The sequence below is a fragment of the Moschus berezovskii genome, chromosome 4 (genome assembly GCF_049115385.1).
Source record: "Moschus berezovskii isolate FMDL1 chromosome 4, NW_MosBer_1.0, whole genome shotgun sequence".
NCBI classification, from domain to species: domain Eukaryota; kingdom Metazoa; phylum Chordata; class Mammalia; order Artiodactyla; family Moschidae; genus Moschus; species Moschus berezovskii.
Genome location: NC_142463.1, coordinates 48,154,391 through 48,181,782, shown reverse-complemented (window position 1 = coordinate 48,181,782; position 27,392 = coordinate 48,154,391). Strand labels below are relative to the sequence as shown.

The 27,392-nt window shown below is 36.1% G+C and overlaps 1 protein-coding gene across 1 annotated transcript in view; it reads left to right on the top strand.

The window, feature by feature from the left end:
* NEGR1 (neuronal growth regulator 1) overlaps window positions 1-27,392 on the top strand; it is an 836,423-nt gene that overhangs the window by 698,328 nt on the left and 110,703 nt on the right. The window contains exon 4 of the mRNA XM_055402982.2: window positions 9,627-9,758. Within this exon, the coding sequence (XP_055258957.2) occupies window positions 9,627-9,758 (132 nt within the window). The remainder of the gene's footprint in view (window positions 1-9,626; window positions 9,759-27,392) is intronic.

Below are 27,392 nucleotides of genomic sequence, written 5' to 3'. Positions count from 1 at the left end.
GAGTACAGAGGGTATTATTCACAGAGGGCCTTGGGTCACAAAGCTAATGTAATAGGATGTTAAAAGGAACCTTCAGCTGAAATCCTAAGGCAACAGATAGCAGAGTGAGTTGTAATTCACATCACTGCTGCAGAACTTCTAAAATATGTTCACCAAGAACTGATGGATACTCCTAAAACTCCCCTTCCCTCTAGGACTGAAAGGATTGGGAAAGAATTTTTCATGTGTTTTTCTTAGGACAGAGCTGTGTTATAGGCCCCATTTCATCACCAACATTTGGCATTGTCTTTTTTATTTGGGTAATTTTATTGAGTATGTAACTGTATGTTACATATCAATATGTTTGTCTATTACACAAAGTAACCACTCAGGTATCATAAAATTCTATGGGTTTTAACAAATACATCTACATGTGTCCACCACCACAATCAAGATACAAATGAGTTAAAGGACTATAAGAAATTCCTTCATGATGCTCTTCTATAGTCAACCAGCTTTCCCATCTCCAATCCCTGTCAAAAACTGATCTATTCTTTACATCTATAGTTATATGGAATGTTATACAAATAAACTCATACATGTAGCCTTTTGGGTCTATTTTCTTCCATTTAGTAAAATGTATTTGAGATTAATCCATGTTGCATATATATATATATATGTAATAATATCTGTAATTTTATAAATAACTTTATTGACATATGTCATTGCATTATAGGGATGTACCACAATTTGTTTCTTCATTCACTATTTAAAGGACCATTGGGTTGTGTCATTTTTAGTAATTGCCAATAAAGTCAACATAAACATTGTATACAGGTTTCTGTGTAACTGTAAATTTCTCTAGGAGTAAAATTGTTAGGTATCATGGTAAGTTCATGCTTAATTTTATAAGAAACTGGCAAACTTTTTCAAAGGGATAGTGTCATTTCACACTCTACCAGTAATATAGATGAGCTCCAAGTACTCTGCTTTCTACCAGCACTAATTAGTGTTGTTTTGTGTGTGTTCATGTGTGTGTGTGTTTCCCATCTTAATACATATACAATGAAATCTCATTTTGGTTTTGATTTTCCTAACTTTCATATGACTAATGATGTTTGTTGGAACTTCCCTGGTGGTTCAGTGGTAAAGAATCTGCCTGTGATAGAGGGGAAGGAGGTGATGCAGGTTCAATCTCTGAGTCAGGAATATCCCCTGGAGGAGGGCATGACAACCCACTCTAGTATTCTTGCTAGGAAAGTCCCATGGACAGAAGAGCCTGGTGAGCTACAGTCAAGGGGTCAAAAAGTGTTGGACACGACTGAAGTGACTGAGCACTGATGTTTATCACCTTTTGACATGTCTATTTAATAATTGATTTTCTTTTAAAAAAAGACATCTATTTAAATATTTTGTTCATTTCTTTATTAAAGTTGTATAATTTTATTGAGCTTTGAGAGTTCCTTATGTATGCTTGATATAAGTCCTTTGTCCGATATGATTTAGAAAGTTTTATCCTCTTATATGGCTTGACTTTCTATTTAATTAATGGTGTGTTTTATAAAGCAAAGTTTTCTTTAATTTTGATGAAATCCAATTTATCCATATCTTCTTATATGTCTGGTGCTTTCGGTGTCATATCTAAGAACCGTCAGCCGAAAACAATTTTTTTTCCCTTGTTGTCTCCAAGAATATTTATAGCTTTATGATTCACATTAAAGTCAATGATGATTGTTGAGTTAATTTATATATAAGATGTGAGCTTTGGGTCAGAGTGGAAAACCTTGCCTTGACCCTCATTTTAGGGGGAAAGCATTAACATTTACATCATTAAGTGTGAGCTTAGATGTAAGGTTTTCACAGGAGTTTTTGTCATGTTGAGAAGTTTCCTTCAATTATCTTGAATGAATGTTGAATATTTTCAACGATTTACCTGCATTTGGAGATAATGTGGACTGTTGTTGTTCTTGATAAGGCAAATTAGATTGTTTGATATTTCAGTTGTATTACCAGCCTTTCCATTCTGGGATAAAGCATACTTGATAATGGTATATTATCATTTTTATATGTCACTGGGTTTGTTTACTAAGATTTTGTTAAAAGATTTTTGTGCTTACATTTATTTTTTTTTTTCTCTTTTGTTGTCATTAGTTTTGATAGTGAGGTAATGTAAGTCTTACAAAATGATCTGGGGAATTCTCTTTCTCCTCCATTTTCAGAAAGACTTTGTATAAATCTGGCATTATTTCTTTTTTAAAATTGTACTAAACATGATTCTGGGGTTTTCCATGTGGGAACTTTTAAGTTATAAACTGAATTCTTAGGGCTTCCATGGTGGCTCAGCTGGTAAAAAATCTGCCTGTGATGCAGACCTAAGTTCAATCCCTAGGTTGGGAAGATCCCCTGGAGAAGGGAATGGCCACCCACTCCAGTATCCTGGCCTGGAAAATTCCATGGACTTTATAGCCCATGGGGTGACAGTCAGACATGACTAAGCAACTTTCACTTTTAATTTATTATAATTGAATATTCAGATTTTCTATTTCTTCTAAGTCAGTCAGTTTTGAGATTTGTGTCTTTCCAGCAATTTATCCATTTAATCTAAACTCTTGAGTTAAATATTAGGGAGTTTTTCTTCATATTTGTTTAGTAGCTATTCAATTTTTCTTGTAACTATAGCAATATCCTCTCTTTCACCTCTGATATTGGTAATTTGTGTTACCTTTCTATTTTTTATCAGCCTGGCCAAGCTTTTTCCACTTCAATGATCTTTTAAAAGATTGATTTTTGGTTTCATTGATTTTCTCTATTGACTGTTTTTAATTTTGCTGATTTCTGATTTTTATTATTTCCACAAGTCTATTTAATTTAGGTATCATTTGTTCTTCTTCTTCTTCTAGCTTCTTAAGCTCGAAGCTTACAGGACTAATACTGAATTTTATTCATTTTTGTGGTGTTCCATTGTCTTCTGGCTTTTGTACTTCAGATAAGTGCAACAAATATTTATTTCTGTTTCTTGACATGTAATGTTTATTTTGTCTCTGGATGCTTTTTAAGTTTTCTCTTTCTCTTTGGTTTTCAGAAAGTTGATTATATTGTGCTTTTGAGTGATTTTATTTGTTTTTATAATGATTGGAGATTATTAACTTCATTTATCTGAAGTTTTATTGTATGTGTCAAATTTGGAAAATAAAATGCCTCATTTATTTCTTCAAATATATTTTCTATCCCTTTTAGGGACTCAGTTATCCATATATGAGAGAAATTTATATTTTTCATATATCACTGAGGCTCTGTTGGTTTAAAGATTTGTTTGGTTATTTGTACTCTTTTCTCCATCTACTTCAGTTTAGATAAATACCTCAAAATGCTTGGATAAATACTTTAAAGTTTAATAAAGTTTTTTTCTCTGTATCTAGCCTTCCAATTAATTTAAATCAATATTTCATTTGAGATATTTTATATTCCTATGTTAATAATTTTGATTTTTAATATTTTCCATTCCTTTTTCATTATACTTCTGCAGAGTGCTAATATATATATATATATAATATTATAATATCACATATTAGTAGTTTGTGCATACATATTTATGTATATATATATATATATTTCCTATGATGTATCAGTACTCTAAACACTTTACTTGCGTTAACCCTCTAAATCCTCACAACCACCATACATATGAGGCAGTTTCTGTTACTATCCTCATACATCATATTTGAGTAAACAATTGGTCAAATACCTTGTATCAGGTCACAGAGCTTGTAAATGACAGAGCTGACATTTGAAGTCATATAGACTATTTCTAGAACCCTCATCCCTAACCACTTAATATGGTAAAATGCATAGAGGAGATACTTACATAAATATGCTGGTAGACAACAAGATGACAGAAAATGATTACAATCATAAATGTAAGTGAAGTATTCAAAGAGTGTTTTAAAAGTCAGTTGCAGAGTACTATTTAGTACTAAATGGCTGCTGCTGCTGCTGCTAAGTCACTTCAGTCATGTCCGAGTCTGTGAGACCCCATAGACGGCAGACCACCAGGCTCCCCCATCCCTGGGATTCTCCAGGCAAGAACACTGGAGTGGGTTGCCATTTCCTTCTCCAGTGCATGAAAGTGAAAAGTGAAAGTGAAGTTGCTCAGTCGTGTCCGACCCTCAGCAACTCCATGGACAGCAGCCTTGCAGGCTCCTCCGTCCACGGGATTTTCCAGGCAAGAGTACTGGAGTGGGGTGCCATTGCCTTCTCCGAATAAATGGCTATGAGACCCTAAAAAATAATATTCCTGCAGGGCAACCTTGAAAAATGGGTTGACTGTTTCTGAGCAAGGGTTTTGGGAAATGACTGAAATGACTCTGCAAAGCAGCATGCAGTCATTGGCACATCTGAGTATATGCATTCAGAGATAAGTAACTGAGACATAGGGGCTCCGAGGAGAGGTTTGAGAATTTATTTAGGAGGTAAAATTGACAGGACATGGTGACTGATGGTTTATGAACTAAGACAAAATGTGCTGTCAAAGTTAATGCTAAGATTTGTGGCTTGAGCAACTGGATGATAATCAGATCACTCACTGAGACTTGGAACTCAGGGGGTGTTTCAAGTATGGCAGGAAAGGTAAGTTTAGTTTTGGTGATTTGATTCTGAGATACCTGTGACACATCCAAAGGGAGATGTCCAGCTGAATAATTGTGCCCAAGATTCAGGATACAGATATGAGTTAAATAGATCAATCAGATACTAATCAGCATGTAGACAATAATGAAATGAAAATGAGTGAAGAAGATCCCTTGAATTTTGGAAAATGTGCTGAATGAGGAAAAAAGGAGGTCATAGGACAGAAGCAATATTTGGGAGATGTGAAGGATTTTGAAAAAGTGAAAAAGTTAGAGAGATGAGAGGAAAATTAGTGAAGGATAATGTGCTAGAAGGGCTTCCCAGGTGGCCTGAGTGGTAAAGAACCTACCTGCCAATGCAGCAGACATAAGAGACAGGGGTTTGATCCCTGGGTCCAGAAGATCCCCTGGAGGAGGGGATGGGAACCCACTCCAGTATTCTCTGAAAAATCCCATGGACAGAGAAGCTTGGTAGGATACAGCACAAAGGGTCTCAAAGAATTGGATACCACTAAAGAATCGAACTGAGCACACACCCAGTGTACTAGAAATGAAGGGAAAAGAGACTTATTTTTCAAATGCTTTTTTTGTAAACATATTAGCACTTTGTAGAAATATGATGTCGTTACTAATAATTTTCACATGCTTTTTCAAATCATAAAGCCAAATCTAGATATCATTTAGTGGCCAATATAGAGCTCTTTCTGGCCAGATTCTTATCAGAAATCAATATGAGAGTGATATTATAAAGCATAGCTACATCCTATTTTTCAGCTTTCCCTTTGAAGAGGGTAATAATTGTGGCATGACTGAAAGCTTGTGGAATTTCTTTAGTTCTCTATTTTCTGGAGAAGCGTCTATACGTGTCTAGAAGACATTAAACACAAAAGAAAGATTGTTTAGATCACAGGCGATACTTAGCTTTTTTTCTTCAATATTGTATTTAAATTTTTTGTTAGTCTTCATAATCTTAAAAAAGGATCTATGATAGCTACACAGTCTGTTCTTACCACTGCTATCACTGTCTTGTCAAAAAGTCAGTAAAGATGATAACTCTTTAAAGTTCTTTCCCTTCCTCTCAGCTGAAAGAAAACTGACAACTTCTTTGAATATGGGCATTAACTTTAGATTCTTTGTGCACTACCCTTATAGGACTTTATTAATTCTTTAATCAATATATGCATTTACTTATTCAATAAATATTTACCAAGTGTGTACTGTTTCAAGTACTATGCTAGAGCTAGGAAAACAGAGACAGCAAAACAGGAATTGTTGTTTATACTCACGATGAATGGTAAAACCCATAAGCAGAAGAAGTCAAAATAGTTTATATCTCACTAATATTGATAATTGGTACCCTAAGAAATAAAAATACTCCACAGTTTTTAATACATCTTCAGATTTATAAGGAGTACCCTAGGATAGTACATCAACATCGTAAGCATTGTGAAGTCTTGGCAGTGTTAAGGATTCCAAGTCACTATATCCCTTCAGCCTTGGTCTTTCCCCTCCATTTGTGGTAAAAATTGAGTTAGATTGCCTGAACTGAAATGTTAATCTTTGCATTTCAGTGTACTTTGCCAAATCCTCTCACCTTGCTAGGAGAGTGATGGAAATAGAGGGAGACCCTGATGAGTATCTAAGGACAAGTTTGGTTTCCTTGAGTCTAAAACTAAGGGAAAGAATTATGACTCAGGAAAACTGAGGATAACAAAAGCCAGAGAGACAACCAAGCAAATTATTGACAACCAGTATACTTCAGGGTATAAATTCTAGGCAAAACAATTCCAAGTTTCAAATCTGGAATTCAAGCATGGCTCAATTAGACTGAGAAAAAAGCAAGATGAGTTCAGGATGGAAACAGAACTGTATTTGTGTAAAAACAAGTGACTATTTAGAGCACACCTTTGGGAAGAGCTGATGCACAGTAAACGGAATTAAGGGAGTAGATTAAAGTCTCAGGAATCTAGTGAGGAAAATTAAAATGTTGGCCATACAGTTATGCTTCTTTTTATTAGTGTCATCTTATCGATAGCTAGTATTGGCAGTATCACCCATTCACTGGCTCTATACGTATTGATTTATGCAATGCATAAATATCTTTTGATAATTTTGGTAGTTGTAAATACATTGTTCCCTGATGAGGTTGGAGAAGGATCTTTGAATCTAGGTGCATAGATTGTACAATGAACTCTATGAACAAACATTCAATAGATGTAAATGGTGTTCTCTAGAATTGAATGAGGTAGTGGTTTTGATATTGGTGAAATTTTATTATACAACTTCTTTATTTGCTGTCAATCTTTCAAAATATACCATTTAACCATTTAGGAGAGAAAAAAATGCTTCTTTTTATATTTCAGAAACCTATTTTTCCCTTTTTTATTTTACTTTTTATTCTTTATAGACATACAAATCTAATGTTTTTCTTTAAACAATAACATACACTAATACACATCACATTTAATGATTTATTTATAAAAAGCATGCATTTTAGAGTGTAACACTTCTTAAAATTATATCAGTACACAAAATGGGAATATGCATGTAAAATTTTCAGATATGCATTTCTTGTTGTTTTTTTGGCCACACTACATAGCTAATGGGATCTTATTTCCCCAACCAGGGATGGGATGTATGCCCCTACAGTGGCAAGGTGGAGTGGGAGTCCTAACCACTGGACCACCAGGGAATTCCCAATGTAAAATTTTTTTGAACAGTATTCATTATTAAAAAGCTATATCATTATTATGATGTATATGTATCTATGTATATAATATACATTATATACTCTATAATATACTATAAAATCACATTATAACACAAATTTACTAATTTTATGCTGTTCTAAACAATTATAGTTTATGATCATTTATGTGCACCTTTCTATTTCTTTGGTCCTATGAAATTTTTCTTCTCATTCCCAGTCATTTAAAAAAAAATAAATATATTTATTATTTGATTGAAGGATGATTGCTTTACAGAATTGTGCTGGTTTCTGTCAAACCTTAGCATGAATCAGCCATAGGTATACATATGTCCCCTCCCTCTTGAACAACCCTCTCATCTCCCTTCCCATCCCACTCCTATTGAAATATAGGTTTAACCCTTATAAAGTTTGCTTTTACAAGTTTTCACAATATTTTACCTTTTCACTTATGATAGGCTTCATTTTATACTGCCCAATGAAATTATTTGATTCTGATATAGGATATCAATTTTTCCCATACTTTCTGTTTAATATCCCCCTTCATAATTTGTTATATTTTAAAGTTCTTAGATGTGAATAAGGATTTTGTCCTCCTTATATTTCAATAGTTTTTACAGACACATTTAAGCCCAGATTATCTTCATTGTATAGGTGAAAAATAAGAGAAACAGAAGGAAACAATAGAAAATCAATATTGCATTAGTGAATTGGAGTCAGATAAAGGAACTAGGTTGAGCAAAGAAATGATTATAAAATCAGATTTTAAGCATATGAATTTGAAGACAATTGCTTCTTTTATAAGCTCACCTCTGTATACCTGCAATAGCTTGTCAACTGACTATCATCTCAGAAGTATAAGTCTCCTTTACCTACAAGTTGTGATTGGCCAGATAAATGGAGAAATGACTTAATCATATATATTCTAAACACTGCAGATTTCAATTAGCAGTCATAGTTACCTAGAAGGCAACTAATGGACAAGGGAAACTACAGGAAAAAAAATTTTAATTACATAAATATTATATATGAAGTTCCTCCTCCTGAAAATAGCACAGGCCCATTCTCCCCCTGTTGTGTCTCTAATAAATCAGGAAACTTCCTGCCTAGTGATTCTTTACTTTCAAAGTAATACATAAAAATTCTGTTATTTCAGAAAAGAGCTTTTTTTATTTTCCCCAAGGCCCACTCATTTGGGAATATTCTTTCATCTGTGATTATGGTTCTGTATTTTTAATCTGTTATTTTTAGTCAAATGTTTTCCCTGCAATATTAAAAAAGAAAAATAATTCAGTGTGGGGACTTCCCTGGTGGTGCAATGGGTAAGTCTCCATGCTCCCAAAGCAGGGGACCAAGATTCCATCCCTGGTCAGGAAACTAGATTCCCGCATGCTAAAACTAAGACCTGGTACACCCAACAAATAAATATAGTTTTAAAGAAAATTCAGTTTGTGTTATAGCCACTTAACTCAGTTTGAGATTTGTAGTTTTTTGTTTTTAAATTTATTAAGTGGGTTATAGGGCTTCCTAGATGCCGCTGGTGGTAAAGAACCCACCTGCCAATGCAGGAGACAAGAGTGTTCAGTCCCTGGGTTGGGGAGATCCCCTGGAGGACGGCATGGCAACACACTCTAGTATTCTTGCCTGGAGAATCCCATGGACAGAGGAGCCTGGTAGGCTTCAGTCCATAGGGTCACAAAGAGTCAGAGCTGGACACAACTGAAGCAACAAAGCATGCACACACTAGTGGGTTATATATAGTGTACCTTCCTTCAAAACCTTAATAAGCATGAACACCGAAATATGGCAATGTTTTAATACATTTCCATACTTTTTTAAGCCACCTAGCTTGAAACCTTGTGAATGAGTGTGAGATTTCCCCAAAAGAAAAGTAACATTTAGTTAGGTTAGATGTCAAATTGCTAGCTTACACTATATAAAAGTCAATATGTACCAAGTCATATTACTGAATTTCCTCTACACTGCTAGGAGGTTGTTGAACTCAATTACAGAAATGTGCAGAGCTTGATTTGATGTGTGAGGAGGTTAGGAGACCACAATCAATTAAAAAGAACACATGTATATCCTGTTCTGGGGAAACAGTTGTTTTAGTATCCCTTGTTCAGTTTCTGCTTTTTTCTCTGACTTTACCTCTGAACATAGAGAACAAAAGGTTTAATAATTCCCCAGTTTCATTTGGAATTATTTTGTCAGCAATATCTAATAAGAAGACGTGTGATTGTTGTTTTACTTGAATGAAGCCTCAGGCAGCTACAATTAAACATGCTGTACTTTTTAAAATTTTTCTCATGTAGCGAAACCATTTGAAAACGGACAATATTTGGACATCTATGGAATTACAAGGGACCAGGCTGGAGAATATGAATGCAGTGCAGAAAATGATGTGTCATTCCCAGATGTGAAAAAAGTGAAAGTTGTCGTAAACTGTAAGTTCCATTGCCTTTTATTAAAAATTTTCAAAGGGAAGATTAAACACCTGGAAAATACTGTTTGAAGCTAATGTTGCTGTTTTTTAAGAGGAAGTCTATTGATAAACAGTAACTTTTGGTAGTGCATATGTTTGCCTGTTAGAATATTGATTGAATTGTTTTAATAACATCAATTGCCCCAAGTAATCCTACAATAATTCAGTTTAATGTGTAGATGGCAATGTTTTCAATATCATCCCAATCCTAAACTGTGGTATCCTTATTTCTGAAGCATCCTGGACTCATGGGGTTGTCTTCATTCTCATGGGTTTCACTTGAAGTGTATTCTGATTAAATTTAAGTGTGGAATTCTAGAAGCATGCTGTTTTATACTTAAAGAGAAAAACTGTTACTATGATATTCCTATCATTTGAGTATTAAATTCTATTTGGCTTGGACAATATTGAGAAAATGAAATATTTCCATGAACCTCATTATTAGGAAGTTATACTATTAAGTGATACTTGCAGAACAATCAATGTCATTATGTTACACCCTTCCTCTAAATGCATTTCAAAACACTGATGACAGATATTTTTTTTTCATTAATAGCTTATTTCATGTATTATGATCTCAACAGTAGTGACTGTAATAGTTTTTACTTTTCAAGATACTCCCTTAGTCTTTCTCTCAAAATTGTTCACATTGTTTGACTTATTCTAATTGAATATTTGGGGGATAATAGTTTTTTACTAGAAGTGTTTTCAAGCTACAACTTTCAACTTTTTTCCTCACATTTATAAATCTTCCTCTATGTAGCCAATGTTAATAATGAATACATAGAATTGTACCATAGATCAGAAGAAAATTTTCCAAATACATCCCCAGATGCTAACACTAAACATTTTTCATGTATTTAATCTCAATTTTATGGGTCAAAAAGTATCTATCAAAACACACTTAGTAGTTGAGTATTGCCAGGGCAATTATTGCCACCAACTAACATTTGTCAGTGGCTAAGCTATACATTAAAAAGCAGAGACATTACTTTGCCAACAAAGGTCCGTCTAGTCAAGGCTATGGTTTTTCATGTGGTCATGTATGGATGTGAGAGTTGGACTGTGAAGAAAGCTGATCACCAAAGAACTGATGCTTTTGAACTGTGGTGCTGGAGAAGACTCTTGAGAGTCCCTTGGACTGCAAGGAGATCCAACCAGTCCATTCTAAAGGAGATCAGTCCTGTGTGTTCATTGGAAGGACTGATGCTAAAGCTGAAACTCCAATACTTTGGCCACCTCATGCGACGAGTTGACTCACTGGAAAAGACTCTGATGCTGAGAAGGATTGGGGGCAGGAGAAGGCAGGGACGACAGAGAATGAGATGGCTGAATGGTATCACCGACTTGATGGACATGAGTTTGAGTGAACTCCGGGAGTTGGTGATGGACAGGGAGGCCTGGTGTGCTGTGATTCATGGGGTCACAAAGAGTCGGACACGACTGAGCTACTGAACTAAACTGAACTGAACTGAAGCTATACATTAGGTGTTGACTCACTGAAAAAGACCCTGATCCTGGGAAAGATTGAACGCAGGAAAAGGGGATGACAGAGGATGAGATGGTTGGATAGCATCACCTACTCAATAGACATGAGTTTGAGCAAACTCTGGGAGATGGTGAGGGACAGAGAAGCCTGACATGGGGAGGCAAACAGTTGGACATGACTGAGTGACTGAACAACAACTGAGCAAATGTGCATAATGCCAGAATAAGGCAGTTTCTAGAGCAGAGTTTCTTATAAAATATTCTGAGACAAACTTCAGAAGAATCACCCAAAAGGTTACTAGAAATGTAAAATCTGTGTCCCACCAGGCCTACTGAATCAAAGTCTTTAGGGTATATGGCCTGGAAACATGCATTTATGATAAGTTTCCATTGAATCCTAGGACTCTTGTTGGAGTGAGTTACTGCTCACCATTCTGGAACTCTCTAAAATAAGAGTTAATAAATATTATTCACTCAAATAAAATTTTCTGATTATTTTATCACTAGCCATGCTTATCTGAATATGAGTCTACAGATTTTATTGTTGGGGGGATTGAGAAAAGAGGTGAGAAATAGGACTGAAAGGAGGTAATACTTTTAGCAATGAGCCCTAATAAAAGAGAAAGCAGAGTCAATCTGTCAAACAAGCAAGACACCCAGCCTGACAACGCAGCCTACTCTCAACTCCTAGAATTAGTGTATCGCTACAGTGATGTCTCCCGTGGGGATACAGTTGAAAACAAGCTGCCATATGGATTTACATGGGTCTGTAATCCATATATAATTCACTTGTGTGTGTGTTCACACTTTCGTTTCTATCCTTTTTACCTCTCTTATTATTGTCACTTATTATTTCACTTGATTCTTGGTTTTTGTTTTTGTTTTTTATTCTGGACAAGTTGGTACTTTAGACTGATACAGTTCAGGTAAGGATGCAGAAATATGGAGAGACATTAAATTGAGAGAAAGACTGACCAATGAGTTATCATCTGAAGGATTTGTGTAGAGAAAAGCGTCCTTGTATAAAGCAGAAGGACAGAAATTAGGGAGACAGATGTCAAGAACTGTGAGGCATCTGCCACAGTTTCACAAATGCTGACAGAAGACAGAGACAAAGGGCAATATATTACTCATAGAAATAGCAATAGACAGAGTATTGTCATTTTCTTACATCAGTTTCCCAAGTCCCAATTACTGCAAGGTAGTATGATGAGGGTTAAGAGAAATCTATACACACAGTAGGTTTATGTCATAGTTGAGGTTCCTTGGGCTTAGAATCTCAATTTTTTTCATATATAAGGCAGCAAGCAAACCAACCCTTTGCCACAGAGGGAGAAATTATCTTTATGATACAGGACTATAAACAAACCTGCCCTTTGCTCCATGGAGAGAACCACTTCTTCTATCTTCCAAGACTGTTCGCTATACAAACATCCTTGAAAAGATTGTCAGGAACAAAAGCCGTCAATGCCTCTGCTCACAAGATGTGCAGAAACACAGGAGACCCCTGGAAGATTGTCTTCCAACACAAAATGGGAGGAGGAAAGTTTGAAGCATAGCCTCGAGACTTTCCATCAGTTGAAAAGGGTGCTTCAGTGGCTCTTCTAGGGTTTCAGACATCTCCAACAGGTAGAAAGGAAAGCGTTGTTAACCAACTTTAACTTCAGAAGGAAAATCAGAAGGAATAAGGGGAAAGTAAAAAAGAAAATTAAGGATGTGTTTATTATAGTTGTAATACAGACTATGTTTTATAAGAACTAATTTCAGTTGAAGTATAATCATAATTGGAAATATTGGTACTGACATAACATTAAAATATTAAGAAAATGAACTCAATGGGACTTTTTACATGGATTTAAACATTCAATGTATATTGTTGCCTCTCAAATTATACCTTTGATAGCTAACATTCTCTCATGTGCCATGAAGAAATGAATACTGATCGATCAGTTAAATTTATATCTCTTGAATAAAATTTTATGTAAGTTTGGTCAGATTTCTGGTCATGCCCTAAATTTTGCCTTAATTTAGAATAATTTTGTCACATGTATACCAGTGATATCTAGCCATGTAGGTGTGTGAGTGTAACTGTATATGTTTCTGGTTTTGAGGAAATTTGAAAAGTATTAATTTTGTGAATTCACCCCTTTCAAAGTCAGAAGCTGAGCGCTATCCGTGGGTTTTACTGATTTCCCAAAGGAAATTAGCCAAAACCTACTGAACAAACTTCAGTTTGTCAAAGCCAAAAATTGAGCACAGTGTTCTGTAGCCAGCATGAAACTTCGTGTCTCCTGATAATCTGAAGATTCCCTGAAGGTAGAATTACACCAGGTTCAAGGCAGCCCTCTTTTCATGGTTATTAATCAATATTGATTGTGCATATAAAATTGCAGTAGCTTTGTGAATAACTTGAAGAGAAACTTTGTCCCTGTTCCCAAATGAGGTTCAAGATGGAACGTAATAAATTTTCATAAGCTCTGGTACATTCAGTTATGCAGAAGTCAATCTGAGGAAGAGATTTATGTTCCCTCTAATTTAGAAATATGTAATATGTTAGCATTCATCTAATACATCTGCCTCATTCACTACATATAGGCACATGTATATTTCTCATACCTATAGTAAATAATATTCACGACATACTTTGTACTCATAGCACTTTCATGTGAATTTCTATTGAATTAAATTAAACAACACTTTAATGAAATGATTAGTATATTTAACTTATTTTGTATAGATTGGACTAGTTTGTTGATCAAATAAGCACATTTATTTTTAGTTACTTACAGAAATTTAAAGAATAAATTTATTTATATATAAGTTCATTTTGAGTTATTTATTAAAATTGTAAGATTTTATACAAAACTTTGTTTCTGGGTAGGGAGATTTTGTAGATGATTATTCTCCTGTTTTTCTCTGTATATTATTTTATCTATTTGTATATGAATATAGTATATTCATGATTTACAATATACTATAGCTATAATAAATATATGAATATGTACATTTCTTTATATTTGCTTATGTATGTATATACACACATCTACAGATAATTGTATAAGAAATATATATACATACTTCTATGTCTTTGACTTCCCATGTGGCTCAGTAGTAAAGAATCCACCTGTCAATGCAGGAGATGTGGGTTCAATCCCTGGGTCAAGAACATACCCTGGAGGAGGAAATGGCAACCCACTCCAGTATTCTTGCCTGGGAAATCCCACAGACAGAGGGGACTGGAGGGCTAGAGCCCATGGAGTTGCAAAAAGTTGGACAACTTAGTGACTAAACAACAACAACATATGTATTACATATAAACTATGTAACAATGTATGTGTATTTCTCATCAAATTGAAAAAAACTCAAAACAAATCATGACATTTATCATAAATAGACCTTAAGAGATTAATACACATGCACATAAGAAGAAAGAAAAAAATGTGAACCAGTCGATTAGCTAAGCCAAAGGGAGCTAGTGGATTCAATTTGGACAGATTCTCTGTCTTAACTGCATTTGCATTCCAACCCTGGAAGAGGCCTTGAGGATACTAGTTCCATAATTTTTATTGTTAATTAAGTGGAAAAATGAATATCCATAAAGTCTGTGGATTCAATTAAATTTGGATAAACAGGAAATGAGAAACCAGAGTCTAAAACATCAGTAAAGCTGATTCATGGAAGTCAAATCTAGAATCTAGAAAATGTAGATTATATCGTAGACTAATCAACATCCCCATAGGGAAGCAGAATCTCAGATATTAGAAATCAGGAAACCCTGCAAAACCTAGCCCTTCAAAATAAATGCTACTGGTTAAAAAGGGCGGGGTTCTCTGATCTTGTGACAAATTGTTTATTCTCCACTTTATTTGTATGTAGTTTTTCAATTAAGAGTAACTCTTTTAGAGCTTTCCCAGTGACTCAGAGGTAAAGAACCTGCCTGCAGTGCAGGAAACATGGAAGAGGCCTGTTTGACCCCTAGGTGAGGAAGCTCCCCTGAGGAGGAAATGGAAATCCACTCCAGTATTCTTGCTGGAAAAATCCCATGGACAGAGCCTGACAGGCTACAGTCCATAGGGTTCCAAAGAGTCAAATACTGCTGAGCGACTAAACACACACACACACTTTTAGAAATGCAGGCCTTACAGTCAGGTATAACTTATTTGAACCCTTGTTATATAATTCACTGAACTTTGAGATCTTGGGAAACCACTTTACCTTTCTGAATCTCAATTTCCAATTCTGTAAATTTGGAGCAATAATAGATAATTTTCAAGGTTTGGGTAAAGATTAAATGAGATGATACAATATACATACAGCAGCTATCTATCACCGTGGCTGTCCCACTGTTAACAACTGAAGACATCTATATCTCTCTTTGCATGAATTTACTCTAGAATGTAAGCTCTGTGTCGTAAGGGGTTTTCCTTTCCTTTCTACAATAATATGTTCCTGTCACATAGAGCAGCACCAGGTTTATAGGAGGCACTCAAAAAATAGTCAACGGGTGAACTCTTTTAAAGATTAGCATTAACAAAGTGTGCACTTTGTTAATGCTAATCTTCAAAAAATGGCCAAAGAACTAAACAGACATTTCTCCAAAGAAGACATAAAGATGGCTAACAAACACATGAAAAAATGCTCAACATCCCTCAGAATCTGAGAAATGCAAATCAAAACCACAATGAGATACCATTTCACACCAGTCAGAATGGCTGCTATTCAAAAGTCTACATGCAATAAATGCTGGAGAGGGTGTGGAGAAAAGGGAACCCTCTTACACTGTTGGTAGGAATGCAAACTAGTACAGCCACTATGGAGAACAGTGTGGCTATTCCTCAAAAAACTGGAAATAGAACTGCCATATGATCCAGTAATCACACTCCTGGGCATACACACCGTGGAAACCAGAAGTGAAAGAGACACATGTACTCCAGTGTTCATTGTAGCACTCTTTATAATAGCCAGTACATGGAAGCAGCATAGATGTCCATCTGCAGACGCATGGATAAGAAAGTTTTGGTACATATACATACTCAGCCATTAAAAAGAATGCATTTGAACCAGTTCTAATGAGGTGGATGAAACTAGAGCCTATTATACAGAGTGAAGTAAGCCAGAAAGAAAAACACCAATACAATATACTAACGCATATATATGGAATTTAGAAAGATGCAAATGAGAACCCTGTATACGAGACAGCAAAAAAGACACAGATGTATAGAACAGTCTTTGGGACTCTGTGGGAGAGGGTGAGGGTGGGATGGTTTGGGAGAATGGCATTGAAACATGTATATTATCATATGTGAAACGAATCACAAGTTCAGGGTCGATGCATATTACAGAATGCATGGGGCTAGTATGCGGGGATGACCCAGAGGGAGGATAAGGGGAGGAGGGAGGTGGAAAGGGGGTTTGGGAAGGGGAACTCATGTACACCCGGGGCGGATTCATGTCAATGTATGGCAAAACCAACCAATATAATATTGTAAAATAATTAGCCTCCAATAAAAAATTTAAAAAAATTTAAAAAATAAAATAAAACAGTTTAGACAAAACAGGAAAGAGATATTAGGTTTGTTCCAAAATTATGTATATTTTTCTACTAGGACAATAAGACTCTTATTTCTGATACCATTTTTTTTAACCAAAATTATCAGGTGGATTCAATAAAAATAGATTGCCATTTATAAAGCTCAGAGAAAAGCTTAATTCCATTTTTTACAGATAAGAAAACTGAAGTTCAATGAGGTTAAAATTATTAATAGCATCCTGATTTTTAAGAAGAAAAAGAAGGTATTAATTAATCAGAAAAAATATAGAGTCAACTAGTGTAAGGTAAAAAGAGGTGTGGACATTATTTCAATTTTCACTCATGTCAGTAAGATTTATATATTGATCATTGCATTTGGAATCAGAAATTATTTTGTACCATAATATCCAATAAAATAGAATTCAGTAATTCTTCCTGTGGTCAAAAGGTAAAGATATTTTTGAGTGTACTGTGAGCTAAGATTTTATCCAGTAAATCACAGGCACATATTTGTGTGTTATTTTGCATCTGATACATATTCATTTATGCAAATATGCACTTTATCTTCCAATATAACTAACTTCAAACATGTGGAATAGAATGTACCAATTAGTGTAACTTAGTACAATTGTATCAAAGCCTGAAATGAGGGGCCACCAGGGAGAGATAAGAAGAGGAAAAGGACTCTGAGGAAATGACCACTTTTCTTAGGCTGTTCATAAACTTTTCTCCAAAACTTTGGGCAAGTTAGATATACATGTCCTGTATAAAACTAGATGAAATTGCAGGTGACAAATATATGCTTTAAATACAGAGAAAAACTCAGCATTCAGAGTTGGAGTTGGACAAAGATACTATCATAGGACCAGAAGGAAAATGAGCATTATTTGTATTCACGATTATCACCTAAGCTTTTGTTTCTGTTCCATTTTGTGCCCCTACCTTAACTTTCCCTTTTTTTTCATCTTTCACATGGTTTATAGTTTAAGCTACTCTCCTGTTTTTAAATTTATTGATAAGCTAATTAACACCTGGAACAACTCAGGACATAGAAAACACATATTGTTTTTATTCTAAATGAAGTACTAGTTCATATGACATTTATAGAATAATGAAGCACTTTAGTAAATCTACATTTATCTATGTATTTATTTACCTATTTACTTATTGCTTACTATGACACTATCAAGGTCTTAGGGCCAGGGATATGAGTCTTCAATCAGTTCAGTATCTAGGAGAGGAGAAAGACAAAAGAAACATGAAGTTGTAATAAACTGTGGCAAGTGCTTTGATAAACCATTCATAAGGGGCTAGTCAAGGCTATCAGAAAGATGCCTTTGGGTATCAATGAAAGCTTCCAAGAGGTCTTGGCCCTGATGATGTCTGAAGGATAAAACTGAATATGATAGGTACTCAAAAAAGGTACAAAAAAAAAAAAAGGATCCCTGGGTTGGGAAGATCCCCTGGAAAAGGAAAAGGCTACCCACTCCAGTGTTCTGGCCTAGAGAATTCCATGGAGTCTATAGTCCATGGTGTTGAAAAGATTCAGACATGACTGAGTATGAGACTTTCTTTCTTTTCAAAAAAAGGAAATAAAGGAAAAGGGTGGTCTCCCTGACCAAAGCAGAAGCATTTGCTTAGTCCCATAGGATTTAGGGAGCATGGCTCCGCTTGATCTGTCAGACTGCCATGAGCTGGAGGAGACCAGAAAGGGAAACAGAAAGAAGGGTGGGGTTGGGTAGTGTAGAGGAAGCAGGGCCAGATTCAATGCAAGTTCATGAATTTTCTTAGGCAGACATAGATCCAGTGCTTCACAATCAAATAACTTTGAGATCATAAAACTATTTAGATATATGTGAATATAAAAGAAATATATTTAAGTATTTTTATTTCCTACATACATGGCTTGTACTTGAAAGACTTCTGTTTTGTCACGGCAAGGACAAAGGAGAGAATTAAAATGATAACACTGAGAACAACAACTGCATCAAAGAAAGATGTGAAGAGCTAAGAAATTTGAAGGAAAATCCCTATAGATATTGAACACGGAATATTAGAAACATATGATAATCACTCAGAAAACATATTTTTAAATAAAGCATTTTTCTCGATTGAACAACATAAATATACACAAATTAAATCTTTTCACCTTGGGACTTTCATGGTTTAAAAATTATAGATTTAATTCTATGGTTAATATAATCCCTTATTTGAAGCAAAACTGTTATTAAACATGCAGCTAAGGAATACATGATTTCTTCTATTGAGGGCAACATAACTGGTCCTTTGTTTTAATTCTAAGACTTGCACTTCAGTTAATGACTAGGGTGCAAAGCTATTTTTACTTAATGAGTCTGCTACCCAATTTAACTTTAATCTATTCTTCCATACTTTTATTGAGGCTTTGAAAGGGTCTTTAGTGTTAAGGGTCTATGAGTGATCATTGACCCAGTTGTTCATAGAAAGTCAAAATGCATCTTCAGTGACCAGATGGCCAAATTTTTATTATTCCTAGTTTTGGATTTTTTTAAAAAATTTCCTAAAAGTGGGAGATGAAACTATTTTCTCGCTTTAATACATGAGCAAAAATTTGTGCTCAATGGCAATCACTGTTTGTTGTGTTTGTTTTTGGTTCTTCCTAGATTAGCATTTATCCCTTGAGAAACAAGATATATATCAAGTATTATAATAGAGATTGACCATCAGAGACTGACCATCAACTATCAGTAAGAAAGCAATTTCTAACAGATTGAAAATGCTTTAGGTTGAAAATGATTCCATGCCAAACTGCAGAAAAGTGGTAAAGAAAAAAAAAAAGAAATACCAAATATTAATATATGTCACACACTTGTGTGTGTTTATGCTTCTGTAATATTGTTCTCATCCAGATCCATGCTCTAGTAAGCTGCCCAAGGGTCAAAATCTGAGAATTGCAAGGTGGCTCCTTCTGAATGTATTTTTAAAACTGATCTTGGAACTTGAAACCTTGCACAAACATGCAGCTTATAAACCTGTATTTAAGTCCAACTTTATCAGCAAACTTTCTCAGTAAGCATATATATCAAGCAAGATAATTTATGGAACTGAATTCTTTGTAACTGAACACTTGAGAGCAACACAGAATTAATCTTCTTGAATCTTTTCTGTATCATCATAATTGAATTTCACAAGAATTCTTAAGTTGTCTGTGTCTGCTATTGCACATGTGTGCGTGCTTTGTGTTCAGTTCAGTTCAGTTGCTAAATCGTGTCTGACTCTTGGCAACCCTGTGGACTGCAGCACGCCAGGCTTCTGTGTCTGTCACCAACTCCCAGAGCTTACTCAAACTCATGTCCGTTGCTTCAGTGATGCCATCCAGCCATCTCATCCTCTGTTGTCCCCTTCTCCTCCCACCTTCGATCTTTCCCAGCATCAGGATCTTTTCAAATGAGTCAGTTCATCACATCAGGTGGCCAAAGTATTAGAATTTTAGCTTCAGCATCAGTCCTTCCAATGAATATGCAGGACTGATTTCCTTTAGGATTGACTGGTTTGATCTCCTTGCTGTCCAAGGGACTCTCAAGAGTCTTCTCCAGCACCACAGTTCAAAAGCATCAATTCTTTGGCGCTCATCTTTCTTTACAGTCCAACTCTCACATCTTACATTACTACTGGAAAAACCATAGCTTTGACTAGATGGCCCTTTGTTGGCAAAGTAATGTCTCTGCTTTTTAATATGCTGTCTAGGTTGGTCATAACTTTTCTTCCAAGGAGCAAGTGTCTTTTAATTTCATGGCTGCAGTCACCATCTACAGTCATTTTGGAGCCCCAAAATAAAGTCTGCCATTGTTTCCACTATTTTCCCATCTATTTCCCATGAAGTGATGGGACCAGATGTCATGATCTTAGTTTTCTGAATGTTGAGTTTTAAGCCAGCGCTGTCATTCTCCTCTTTCATTTTCATCAAGAGGCTCTTTAGTTCCTTGCTTTCTTCCATAAGGGTAGTGCCATCTGCATATCTCAGTTTACTAATATTTCTCCTGGCAATCTTGATTCCAGCCTGTGCTTCCTCCAGCCCAGCGTTTCAAGCAGGGTGACAATATACAACATTAATATGTTCCTTTCCCAATTTAGAGCCTGTCTGTTGTTCCATGTCCTGTTCTAACTGTTGCGTCTTGACCTGCATAGATATTTCTCAGGAGGCAGGTCAGGTAAAAAATTCCTCCTGCAATGCAGGAGATCCTGGTTCAATTCCTGGGTTGGGAAGATCCACTGGAGAAGGGAAAATGCTACCCACTCCAGTAATCTGGCCTCAAGAACTAGTCCATATGGTCGCAAAAAGACAGGACTGAGTGACTTTCACTTTCCTTTCTCTGATACAAGTATCTAAATTTATTAGGAATAGCATGGATTCAACTGCTAGCAGACAGGTAGCAAAGGTTTAAAGCAGCTGTTTGACTGTAGTGTAAAGCCATTCTAAATAATCTTGTTTTGGTTTGTGAATTCTTTGAGTAGTTATTAAGGATGATGATTTTGTTCTTTCATGCATTGTTTGCAAATTTGGGCAACCTATTTTTTTTTCTTTAAAATTGTAATTTCATGGAAAGAGTACAACAAAAGAGAAATAAATTTCAGAGAATTTCAAACTAGGTTGTTGTATATGCTGTGGAGTGTGACAGATGGTAACAAAAACAGGATGTGAAATCAGGCAAATATGATTTCTAATCCCAGCTCAGACCAATACAGTACTGAGAAAATTAATCAAACTCTCATAGACTCAGTTTTCTTATATTAAAACACACACACAAAAAAAACGGGGGATAATTATATCCACTTCGAAGATTTGCTCTGAGGGTTGTGTCATAATACCCTTAAAACAGCAGTATGACTAGCACAAAGCAAACAACCTTCTACATGGTATGTATTAGTATTAACATATGGCACACATCACATTACCCTAATTTTTGCATGTTAGCTTTAACCTGTGGCCTGTGAGCTCTGTAAAGAATGAGACTCCTCTTTTATGCTTAAGGCAGTATACAGTGGTTCCGGGGACAGGCTCTACAGTTGGTCACCCTGGCTTTGAATTCTAGCTCTGCTACTATGAAGCTTGGTCAAATCATCAAGCTGTGTGTGTGTCAGTTTCTCAACTATTAAGTGGAGACTATGAGGTAAGTTGGGCTTCCCAGGTGGTGCAGTGTTAAAGAACCCGCCTGCTGATACAGGAGACGTAAGAGACACAAGTTTGATCCCTGGGTCAGGAAGATCCCTTGGAGGAGGGCATAGGAATCCACTCCAGTATTTTGCCTTGAGAATTCCATGGACAGAGGAGCCTGGCAGGCTACAGTCCACAGGGTACCAGAGACAGATGTGACTGAAGCAACTTAGCACACACTTGAGCTAAGTTAAGTCATAAAATGGTTTATTATATTGTTTTTAATCTCAATATCTAACATATCTGGTGATGTATGTCTATAGGTTTAATACATAAATAAATATAAAACAAGCACACATGATATTCAAGACAGCAATTGTAAAATCACCCAAGTTCTTTTGTCTTATGGATAAATGCTTGGGTAACTTTTGAAATTAGGTCATAGAGTTGGAATGATCCACTCGAAATGGAATCCTAAAATCCTGATTCTAGGTCTGAGGCTATTTCATTATAACAGCCTGCCTCCATGTAAATAAAAAAATAAAATTTAATTATTTTCAGTAAACTGTGTAAACACCAGAGACTGAGAAAGATAGTCTTGTCTGAAGGGTAAGGAAGCAAGATCGCTGTGGACAAGGAGAAAAAGGTTTGAATAACCAGAATATGCACAGGTGCTACCTGTCAGAATAGCTGTCACTGAAATAAAAAACCAAGACTATTAAGATTCTCAGTGAATAGATAAAACAATCACAATAAATAATCCTTGGGAATGATGTTGCACTCAAAATAAGCTTGTTCATGTAGTGTATGAAATAAGAGATTTTAATAGCGAATGTAATGAAGTCTTGGCAACTTGTCTGCTTGGTCTACCCAGTAAAGGTAACAGGAATGCAAAAACTACCCAAAATAAACCCCCCCAAAAAATACCCATTGTGAGGAGGCATGAAACAGTTACAGTTTTTATAGGTAAAATGAAAGATAGAGTTCTATTTAGAATACTCTGTGTATGTTACAGGCTTAAGATTCACTACTTTATTCTTATTGCTGTGAGGTCATAGTTCATCCTGTTTATCAAAAACTTAAAAGTAGTTTGGTGGTAACTTCTATCTTATACACATTCCCCAATTGTTTCAGAATTAGAACTAGGGATTTGGATAATATTTCTAGATTTTTAAATAATACAATGAGACATGTTAGCTTAATGCGTATAATTCTTTTATTTAATAAATCATTCTTTGACCTAGCCTAAACAAATCAGCATTCTGTAGCCTAGAGCAGATGTTCAAAGAGTTGCTGCATTTGGTTCAAGCAGCTCCTATACATTTACATGACAGGATGGAGGAAGTGTACCAGTAATTAGCTAAAGTTCACAAATGGTACATTTGTTAATGCTGTTTCACATTTGTGAGCATATTGGTTTTGCAAACTGTTCTATTTTTCTCTGTGGATGTTGAAAGGACTTTGAAGCTCAGTGTAATTCACATGCAGATGCAGTCCTTGCTAAAGCCTCCCATGAACTGTTCTGCACAGCCCAACAAAAAGAGCTGAATCTGATCATCTGTGGCTTCGGGGGAGTCAAATTGCATAACTCTAAGAATCCAATGTCCTGATGAGATTTTCAAGATAGTCCAATGCAGCAGAAATTTCAAGTTGTTTAACAAAGCCTATTTTTATCTTCTTCCGGAACAGCCCACCTTTCTCCCTCATCAATCTTGGACTGCAGGGACTAACTTGTTTAAGGGTTAGTTCTGCTTCTGTGACTGAGTTCCAGCGAACGAAAAGTGAGCAGAAATGACCTGGGTCACTTCCAGGCTTGACCTACAGCTGCCCAGGTGGAGTTCTATGCATGTTACCTTTCCTGGCTAGTTGGAATAGTAACCACCAGCGTGATCTTGAAAGCTACAGATTGGCAGGAAGAAAGCTATCATTTTCTTGAGCCTCTGAGTGATTTTATACCAAAAAATACCATCACCTCATTATCTCATTTCACTAATAACCTTTTATTGATCTGAAACATTATGAATTATTAGGTGAATGAGAAATAACCTTCCTTTTCACTGACTTACTGCATTTTTGGGTCTATGTGTTATCATAGCTTAGCCTTTTCTTGGAAAAGGTAATGGCGACCTACTCCAGTATTCTTGTCTGGGAAATCTCATGGGCAGAGGAGCCTGGAGGGCTGTAGTCCAGGGAGTCACAAAAGAGTCAGACATGACTTAGTGACTAAACAAAGAATGGCCCCTTCTGACTGGTATCATCAAAGATTTGAGCTCAAATCTTCTGTACAATCTTTTTGCCTCATATAATTCTTTAAAAATATAGCCAGAAGAAATGATTAAAAGCTTCCTGAGAAGAGTAAAGAGATAATGAATCTTTCCTTCCTACAAAGTGAAGCATAGCCTACTGAATCTATATTTGCAAATTTTGTCAGTCATAGGAAAAAAAATTATAAGTATCATGCCTTTGAGGCTTCATATGATTTTGCTCAGAAAACACAACCAAATTCAAAAAGGCATCTGGCCATCAACCTCTGATATGAACTTTCCTGACAAAATATGACTTGGAGGCATAGAAGATGGAACAACTGTTGGAAAACCTCCAAAACTTAATTCTGGCCCCAAACCAGTATTTAGAAGGCATATCTACAAAGTGTAAAGCTTAGAAAGTTAGAAAACACACACTCACACACACACAATGGTATATTTCACTTTGCTCATGGAAGAAACAACTATACCATCTTGAAAGAAAACAGAGAATGTAAGTTTCCTCCCTGAGCTTCTGCTCTCTGGCTCAAAAATTTCCAGGCAAAACTGGAATTCTCCTCTCTGTGTATGGTTGCAGTTTTGAAGATCGTAGAATATTATTCCCTTGTTCTCACCCTGCTTTCCTGCATCCACAGGCCCACTGCACATTATGAGCTATGTTTTCAGTATTTAAAATTTTGTATTTAGGAAGAAAAAGATGACAAGAGTACTAAAACCAGACAATGTTGGGGCCTGTAGCTTTCCATCATTTTCAAGTATTACACTATCAGGGATAAAAGGTCGGAGAGAAACTCAGGTTGATCCTGTAAACTGTATTTGATTCATCCTGCTAGACACAGGACAGGAGATGCTATATGTGACCATGGACATGTTCTACACGTTGACTTAAAAAATGCATCCAATCGGGGAGACAGGATTGGGATATTTACATTGCATACCTGTGCACTAAGGAAGCATCAGTTCAAATCAGAACTCTACACAGTAAGAAATGGGATGTTCAGAGGAACTGTAAATGTACAAATATGCTCCAGAATAAGAAAAAAATGAGCACACTTTAAAAAAAAAGTGAATGAATGTGTTATTTAAATGATTGGCTATAGCATTACAAAGAAAATGTTTGAAAACTTACTAAACATACTTCATATGAAATAAGAAGATATTGCCTCCACAAAATAACATCACAAACAGTAGAAAATAGGCTGAGATGAAAGAAGAAAAACACCAATAATGTACATTAGAAAAATGACCAATTGTGATGCAGAGAAAACTCATGAAAGCTGGTGACCTGTTATTTCCTACCATCAAAACTATACTAGATACAGAGAAAAACCCCTCTCAGTACTGAACATAAGAAATTGCAAGGAACTATATGAACATTCCCTGGAGAAGGAAATGGCAACCCACTCCAGTACTCTTGCCTGGAAAATTCCATGGACTGAGGAGCCTGGGAGGCTACAGTCCATGGGGTCGCAAAGAGTCGGACACGACTGAGCGACTTCACTTCACTTCATATGAACATTACAATATGCCTTTTTTAGCCTAGTGAAGCTTGAGTCAGTATAAGAAACACAAATTGGAAGCCTGAAAGTACCAAAAAATACTATTCCATCAGGCAAGGAACCCTGACCAGTTGCTCCCTGAAGGTGTGTAATCTGTTTTTCACTTGCCAATGTTAAGAGACTCAACACAGAAACTGGGTCTTTTTTGGAATAGAAATTCACATTAATAACACCATTCTTCCATAAATGTGAGGCAATGAATGGGTAACATACTCGGATGGAACAGAACACAAAGACTCACTGTTCTATGCCAGTAGCTGTCTTGATACAGGGTGATGGGGTGAGGGACAGCCCGTCATAGGAAAGCAAATTATTCCCAGGAATTCCCAATTGCAAGGTTCCCTCTTCTACATTTAGGACTACATTCATATTTCCTGTAAAGTCTAAGAATACTAAGTAGAAAATTCAGTTTAAAGTGGTTCTATGGTGACTAGCCCCTTAGGTGTCTGACAGAAGAGAAACTAATGCACTCTGTAGAACATATTTTAAATACAAAGCTCAAAATTTTTCCTTAAGGTCTGTTTAACATGAATTTTCAATCAAAAATATAGTGCACAAATGAGAAAGCAAGTCATCAGTAGAGAAACAAACAATAAAATAAAATGTAAGTAATAGAATTCCAGTTGGAAGATTTAAAACCCTAAAAGATGATGCTGTGAAGGTGCTCCACTCAGTGTGTCAGCAAATTTGGAAAGCTCAGAAGTGGCCACAATTTGGGAAAAGGTCAGTTTTCATTTCAATCCCAAAGAAAGGCAATGCTAAAGAGTGTTTAAACTACCTTAACAGTTGTGCTCATTTCACAAGATAGTAAGGTTATGTTCAAAATCCTTCCACCTAGGCTTCAGCAATATAGGAACTGAGAACTTCTAGACATACAAGCTGGATTTAGAAAAGGCAGAGGAACTAGAGATCAAATTGTAAACATCCACTGGATGCAAGGGAGGCCCAGTTCAGTTCAGTTCAGTTCAGTCGCTCAGTTGTGTCCGACTCTCCGCGACCCCATGAATCACAGCACGCCAGGCCTCCCTGTCCATCACCAACTCCCAGAGTACACTCAAACTCATGTCCACAGAGTTGGTGATGCCATCCAGCCATCTCATTCTCCATCGTCCCCTCTCCTCCCGCCCCCAACCTTTCCCAGCATCAGAGTCTTTTCCAGTGAGTCAACTCGTCGCTAGATATAAAATCAATATACTAAATTAATGTATACCGTCATGTTTCAGCAAAAAAGCAAATCCAATTGAGAAAAATAATATTTAGAATATCAACAAAATATAAATGTATTAAGCATATACACATATATGGACATATACACATATCTATATATACAGTGGGCTTTCCTTGTGGCTCAGCTGGTAAAGAATCTGCCTGAAATGCGGGAGACCTGGGTTCTATCCCTGGGTTGGGATGATCCCCAGGGGAAGGGAAAGGCTGCTGCTGCTGCTGCTGCTAAGTCGCTTCAATCGTGTCCGACTGTGCGACCCCATAGACGGCAGCCCACCAGGCTCCTCTGTCCCTGGGATTCTCCAGGCAAGAATACTGGAGTGGGTCGCCATTTCCTTCTCCAGAGGGAAAGGCTACCCACTCCAGTATTCTGGCCTAGAGAATTCCTTGGACTGTA